Genomic DNA, 7,556 nt, shown 5'->3' on the forward strand with positions numbered 1-7,556 from the left:
CTTTCTACCACTATCTTAGTACATATATGGTTTTTAAATGAATAGTTGTCAATCTTTTCGATATAGAACACTCATATTGATATAATGACTCGGTTCGGACTAGAATATTGAAATTAGGTAGGAAGATTTTTCCTATTACCTATATCTCTTTTCCTTTCGAAATAGGAACAAAGGAATTCTTGAAACAGTTGTTTGATTGAAAAGTATTATTTGTAATAATACATTACTTTACTTTTACTGGTACTGAAGAGAAAAGGACGTTGAGACGATCAACCTATGGATATATAGCGTCTTACTCAACCTAAAGAGATATTGCCATTAAGACACAATGCAAAAATTTGGATGGGCATAGACCTAGCGGGGTGCTTTATCTCTTCCCTCCCAGTCTATCCCCATTAGTTGATATACGGAATTGGAAAGGAATTCTAGATCATTCAGATTTCAGGTTTGGGTTCAGGATATGGAAGGAATCGAGAGGGAAGAATGAGTCCGGTTTCAGAGGCTTGATCAACTTTGTAATCATGGATCATCAACAAATCCTTGGTTCAGGTAACAAGAACTCTTATATTATCAAGTTTTATAGTCTTTATGAAAATCCATCCCCACCAATGTTGTACTCCTCCTCCCTGTGAATCGCGTGAAAGTAGGATACTCCAAATTCGAGGGATATGCTTTCTTTCACGGCAAGGATAGCACCAATGAGTAATGGAAGATCCATGTCCCCACCCTAGCTAGAAAGAAATAAAGGTATGCCTACGTGTAGAAGACCCATAAGCATATCAAATGGCATTAACCGAACCACGCCTTCCATACTTACCTTACCCCCCCCCCGGTCGCCCCCTCTTTTTTCAAGAATTCATGATCCTCTCGGGAAAAACCCTTCCATTTCTGTCAAATGACCCGGCCTCCCCTAGCTCTTCCATCGACCTAGCTCCCTTTCCTCCCTATGCTATGCTCCCCCGGCTCGCGATCCTGCTACTGTAAAAAATATGCTAGATGCGCTCAATTTGGTGAAATATTTGAATTAGATCATGCTACTTTGAAATCTGATGGTGTTTTTCGTAGCAGTTCAAGGGGTTGGTCTACTTTTGGGCATGATTCTTTTGCTTTGCTTTTCTTTTTCGGACACATTTGGCATTACAACTATTGATTCAAAAGTCTTATCCTGACGCGTTGTGCACCATCTTTTCTTTCTCTTAGCCTTAGTAGGCTATAGTTTTCATAATAAGTATCCTCTTGAATTCGGGACAACTACTTGAAATCTTAGCAAAACACTGGATTTGTTATCTCATGTCTTCTTTTCATAAAAAAAGACCAATTGAAGTGGAGGGTTTCTTCAAAAAACAAGTAGCTGAATCAACTATCCAATCAAATGGTATTGAGCACTTCAGAATTTCTTCGAATATGTCCTTGAATTCATTCGAGACTTGAGTAAAACTCAGATTGGAGAAGAATATGGTCCTTGGGTTCCCTTTATAGGAACCAAATGCCTATTTATTTTTGTTTCGAACTGGTCAGGGGCTCTTTTACCTTGGAAAATCAGAGGGTGACCATTGCTTCTTTTTTTTTTCTTGGCTCCTGAACCATCATCCAGGAGATCTCCTTCCCGTTCAGAGGCAACTAGGCACAACTATTCTCTTTTCTTGTATTGTCAGAAGGGATCACTGAATCTTCTTTTAGAGGTAGGCGCCCAAAAAACTTATTTTAAAGAAAGGTACTCAATTTAAAGAAAGGCTGCTAAGCAGGATCGAAGGGCTTAGCTTCCAGTAAGGCCAAATAGTGCCGGGAATGGTAAGGAAGAAGTAGAGCGGTGGGATTCTGAAGAAAGAAAGCCGTGAAGGGGGTTCCATGGATTTGCTTACTCTTTTGGATTTGATTGACCGATTTACAGATATTGAGGCACTATAAGTGATAGGACTTGTCATCAACACTCAATTTTAAAGTAGAGTGATGGGAGCAATTACCGTCTTTGGCTTTAGGAATAGCCTCTTTTGCTCTAGACCGGATATTGGATCTCTTTCTACCAATTCTGCTCCCCCCTTACTCCATAGGGCTGCTGCTTGTCCTTAACCTTAACTTATAGAGCTCAAGTCTTTTACACGAAAATTTTATGAAAAGAAAGGGGCTTTTCACTCGCAATATGGATCGTGCTTATTCTGATGCGCTAACGTGCTCTTAGTTCATCAGAGGTGAAGTTTATCTTCTCGATTTTTTTCTTTTAGCTCCTCGTTATAGGCGTGGTGGTAAGGCCTTCGGCCCCTTTATCTTCCATTTACCCTGAGTCTGACAGATGATGTCTCGCCCCTTAATGAAGCCATTCTAGTTAAAGGATATCAGTTTATGCAGAAGTGGCTGTAGTTGAGCCACAATAAGGCTGAAGATGATTTTATAGGCAAAGTTACATGAACTGATAGGTCAAAAGTCATTGGTAGAAGAAGGGAACTTGACCATAGGGATCAGAGTAATAGTTGTCTTCTTTAGATGCTTGGAAAAGCAGCCAGTTTCAAAGAATTGCAGGCGCAAGTTGCGCGCTCAGGCGCTTCACCATAGATTGGCTGGCCAAAAGGCCCCTTTGTGTTGTAGTACCGTTGCTTATTTAGGTTGAAGCGCTAAAGCCCTTTTATATAGTGTCTAGGGTTGGGCCAAGAGGGTCTCTTAACGCCTTCTTTTTTCTTCTCATCGGAGTTATTTCACAAAGACTTGCCATGGTAAGGAAGAAGGGAGGAACAAGCACATTTAGAGAGCACAGTACAACAAAGAGTTGTATGCTTCACCCATGCCTATTCTAAAGCATTATTGTTTTTAGGGTCCGAATCCATTATTCGTCCGAATCCATTATTCATTCAATGGAAACTATTGTTGGATATTCTCCAGAGAAAAAAAAAAAAGAAGTCAGAACATGGTTTTTATGGGCCGCTTAAAAAAATATGTGCCAATTACCCCCTTACTGAACTAAAGTAGTCTTCGGCCTTCTATAAGCGACTTGTTGAGTCCCATTCAAGCTAGTTGGGGCTTTGCTTCTTGTAGTCGGCCCATAATGCCTCCCTTCATTTGCTTGCCTCCTTCTAGCCCAAAATGCCTATATCTTGTACCTGAAACCGGTGGCTCACTTTTTCTAAGTAATGGGGAAGATGACCGAAACATGCCACTCAAAGACTCTACTGAGACAAATATGGGCTCCGGGGGATATAGCTCAGTTGGTAGAGTGCCATTCTTGCAATTGGATCATTGCGATTACAGGTTGGATGTCTAATTGTCCAGGCAGTGGTCCCCCACAGCTAGAAATGGGTTTTCAACCCGACCTCCATCACAAACTACTGGGGCTTCCAAAGGCAAGCCCACAAGAAAGTTATTTTAAATTAAGCAATGGTCCACTCTCACATTTACTTCTACTAGCCTGAGTTCAAGAGGTCCCTAGACAGCATGTGATGTTGATGTAGATCCCCACTTTGGGCTGAGCTATCGCAGGAAGAAAGCCCAGCCCAAATAGGGCTATCGGTTTCCACTTAAGTCCACTTAAGTGGTTAAGTTATTAGTTATTAATAAAGGCCCATTGAGCCCATCGATTTACTTGTAATAAAGCCCATAAGTGGCTATTAGTTAGTAGCTACTTAGTTACCTAATCTATCTAGGTTTCTAATGTTAGTCCTAGTAGGAGTACAACTCCTAGTTAGAATATGACTGCTATTAGTGTAGCTTCTGCCCTCTATTTAAAGAGAACCTCTTGTACTCAGAATTTCAGAATTGAATAAACAAAGATTGCAATCAATAGCTTCTAAACAGTCGAGATAGTGTGGGTGAGATGCCCGGGCCTAGATATCCACTCCCACCCACGATTCTCTTGGTTACCTTTCTCTTTCTCTACTTTTATTTCCTGTTATTGTTCCTTATCTGCTGTGATCATCAACCCAAAAATATTCAGGTCTGTAAAAGCCTGCAGAACCAGAATCGACCAGCTATGAAGTCTAAGTTTTGAAGATCTATCGATCTCCCTCATCTCCCTATTCTGTGATCTGTTCAGCCAACCCTTTTAAGGGTGTGTTCTAGGCTACCTAAGGATCAATCGATTCTCATCTGAAGGCCAGTCCATAAGCCCAGAAGTGGTTCTTGAGGAATTCTCCTTATTTCTCTCTCCAAGGTCAGAAATCAAGAAACTGAGTAACTTTCAATCCAGCCATCAGAAGTCAATCAACTTTGGAGGTTTTACTCTTCATATTAAGGCCTACATTCTACCTAAATCTGAACACCATCAGAGCCCTACAGGTCCAGCCGCAGGTACCCTTCTCTGTCCCTTGCCGCAGGACTTTCTCTCTCCTAGGGTTTGAGTGTTTGGCTGGTCTTTGCTACTGTGTTGTTCTTTATTCTGTGGGGGTTTATTTCTGGTCTTATTTCTCTTGTTTCCTTGTTTCCACTTCTGATTATTGTCAAGGCTAGTAGTGAGTCCTATTTGATTTGTTTGGGGTGTAATACATTGGCAGTAGTTTCCTTGTGTAATCTACTTCTACAATAGCTGTATTAGTAGATTTATTAGAAGGTTTAATCACTACAAGGAGGATTAAATGGGAGTAAATCATTACAGAAGTTGAAAAGGACAAAATATTGAATTGAAAAAATGTAGCTTTCTTCTTTATTACTGTGAACCTGTCAAGGGTCAAATTTTAGCTAAGATATCAAATTTCAACATCCACTGCATTTTTTTCTCAATAAACCAAATGATTAGGAACTCAAAAATTTAAGACCTCTACTTTGTTGAGCACATGTAATACCTCCACTTTGATGAAAACATAAACAAAAGTACAGGGTAGTAGTACAATAAATATCAAGAAAGTTGGATAATGCAACATGCCACCTGCTAAAAAAAGTTAAACACTAGCTAATTGGTTAAATTTCATAGAAGAAAATAGTTTCTATATATAGTAACAGAAACACTATTTCAACAACTACAAATGGATCACAAAGTGGTTACAAGCAAATTGATGAATATGTATGCGTATTTGAATGCATTTACTATTTCATAGAAAACAAATAATTCAATTTAAAGTTCATAGATTTACCTCTATGTAGTTTAAAACAGCAGTTTTGATCATCTCATCTTCTTCTCTCGAGAACCGCTTGCCTTGCGCCAAATCCCTTTTTTGATCTTCCTCCACTAAATCAGTGGCATCAGGTGAAGGGAAGACCTCTACATGACCTGAAAACCGTACTCTCTTTGACGGCTCCAAAATCTTAGAATTTTGGGAATGATCGCCACCTTTAGATGTCCTTTTCCTTCTTAGATCACCCTTATCAGCCTTTTCTACTAAAACAACTTTGACTGACTCGGCCTTCTTCCTGTTCTGGTCATTATTTTTATTCACCTCCACAGAAAATGCCTCCTTATTACACACCTTCTGCTTCTTAGTATGTGAAACCGCATTACCTTGACTCTTCGTACTACCTTCTCCGACATATTCCTTTATCTTCCAAATTTTCTCTACCAATTGCAGTACCTCTCTCGTCCTCAATAAGAACTTCATCAGAGCTTTTCATTTTCAAAGACTTAATGCCACCATCATCCTTGCCCATTTTGTCATATTTCTTCTTCTGCTTCTTCTTCTTCTTCTTCTTATCCCTCTGTTGACCCCTTTCAATTTCTGCGCTGTCAGAACTCTCTTCTTTGCCAGCACTTTTCAGTCAACAGTTTGCATTATCTTTTTGCATTTTTCCATCGTTAACCAACGTGGAAATAATTTTTTTCTTTATCCTTGTTCCTTTTATTCTTTTTCCTCTTCCTGCTCTCAATTTTTATTAATCCCGAGTTTGTCGCATTAACTGACACACCTTCATTCGGAGGCTCCTTAGTTTTAACATCATAAGCCATATCATCGCAGCACTTACCATCATTTTCCATCTTGTTTCCCCTCAACTTGATATTCTTTGTGGGCTTCAACTCAATATCATCCCCCTAACAACCCATTTTCTTCTCGGGCTCCATTTTTCGCTTCTTCTTCTTCTTCCCCTCCCCCTCCCCCTCCCCCTCCTCCTCCTCCTCCTCCTCCTCCTCCTCCTTATTCTTGTCCCCAACATAATCGTTGTCACCTACAGGCACTTCTTTGACGAGATTACTAATGTCTACTTCAATGGAGTCCTTCTCCTTCTCCTTACTGCTTGTTACTGCCGATAATCTGTATGAGATTGAGCGCCGATCCTACACAAGCACAGAAGGCAGAGGTCCGGATGTGGCTCGGGGATTAGTCCTCTGACTCCCAAGTTAGAGACTTGTAGAACAACGTTTTCACAGGAGTAATGGTGTGAGCGTATTGACTTACCCGTCCTGTCTTTTAGGATTCTTTCTTATAGGATTACCCATTTTCTGAGTCCTACTGGGATACGTCTTCCTACCTTCGTGGAGAATATTCCCTATCCAGATATCTCCTCCTCCTCACGTAGTTAGAGTCCTCGCGGCCTCTATCAGTTGAGGGGGACTCCAGTCTCCCCCTCCTTCTGATCTTCGGAGTGATGGTCATAGTGGGTATCCCTCGGTTGAGCGCCACGTGTCCTTTCCTTGGATGCCACGTGTTCTTGCTTCACTTGGTGACTAATTTGAGCATATCAGTAGCCCCCTTACTCCCACTAGGAGACCCTTTTAGTGGGAATAACCGCGTCTTCCCTCCTTTTCCTTCTCTTTTACATGCTCCTTCGGCCTTCGTCCTATCCAAGACAAAGACCTTCGATCAGGTCTACTCGGCCTTGGCCAGAGCCCCCAACCAAGGTGTGGGCCTTCAGCCAGTTCTGCTCGGCCTTGGCCTGAGCACCCAACCGAGTAGCGGACCTTCGATCATGTCTGCTCGGCCTTAGCCTGAGCATGCAACCGAGGTGTGGAGCTTCGGTCATGTCTGCTCCGCCTTGGCCTGAGCTCCCAACCGAGTAGTGGACCTTCGATCAGGTCTGCTCAGCCTTGGACCTTCAGTCAGGTCTGCGCAACCTTGGCCTGAGCCCCCAACCGAGGTGTTGACCTTTGGTCAGGTCTGCTTGGCCTTGGCCTGAGCTCCTAACCAAGTAGTGGACCTTCGGTTAGGTCTGCTCGGCCTAGGCCTTAGCCCTCAACCGAGGTGTGGACTTTCGGTCAGGTCTGCTCGGCCTTGGCCTGAGCTCCCCAGTAGTGGACCTTCGGTTAGGTCTACTCAACCTTGGCCTTAGCCCCCAACGGAGGTGTGGACCTTCGGTCAGGTTTGCTCAGCCTTGGCCTGAGCTCCCAACCGAGTAGTGGACCTTCAGCCAGGTCTGCTCGGCCTTGGCCTGAGCCCCTAACAAAGGTATGGGATCCGATGTCTAGTACTTCGCTCGTGTGCTTTGCTTGAGTGTGCTTCGAGAATCTCGCACGGATGACGTGTACTACAATTAATGAGGATGGGGAGTCGTATCTCCGCCCCTTTGCCTACAAATAGTGCCCTTTTCTCTCATTTTGTCATCTTCTCCTCACTTCTCAGACCTTTCGTCCTTCATCCTTAACCTTCCTTTGATCTTCTGTTCGGCCAATTTTAGAAGTAAGTCCATGTCTAGCTCTTTAGGTAGTG

The 7,556-nt window shown here is 42.5% G+C and overlaps 1 protein-coding gene across 1 annotated transcript in view; it reads right to left on the reverse strand.

Annotated features, from left to right (window-relative positions):
• Positions 1-5,923, reverse strand: part of LOC122070155 — a 13,162-nt gene extending 7,239 nt beyond the window's left edge. The window contains exon 1 of the mRNA XM_042634269.1: positions 5,055-5,923. Coding sequence (XP_042490203.1) covers positions 5,055-5,516 — 462 coding nt within the window. The 5' untranslated portion in view covers positions 5,517-5,923. The remainder of the gene's footprint in view (positions 1-5,054) is intronic.
• Between the last annotated feature and the right edge of the window lie 1,633 nt (positions 5,924-7,556).

This window comes from Macadamia integrifolia, unplaced genomic scaffold (genome assembly GCF_013358625.1).
Source record: "Macadamia integrifolia cultivar HAES 741 unplaced genomic scaffold, SCU_Mint_v3 scaffold837, whole genome shotgun sequence".
NCBI lineage: Eukaryota > Viridiplantae > Streptophyta > Magnoliopsida > Proteales > Proteaceae > Macadamia > Macadamia integrifolia.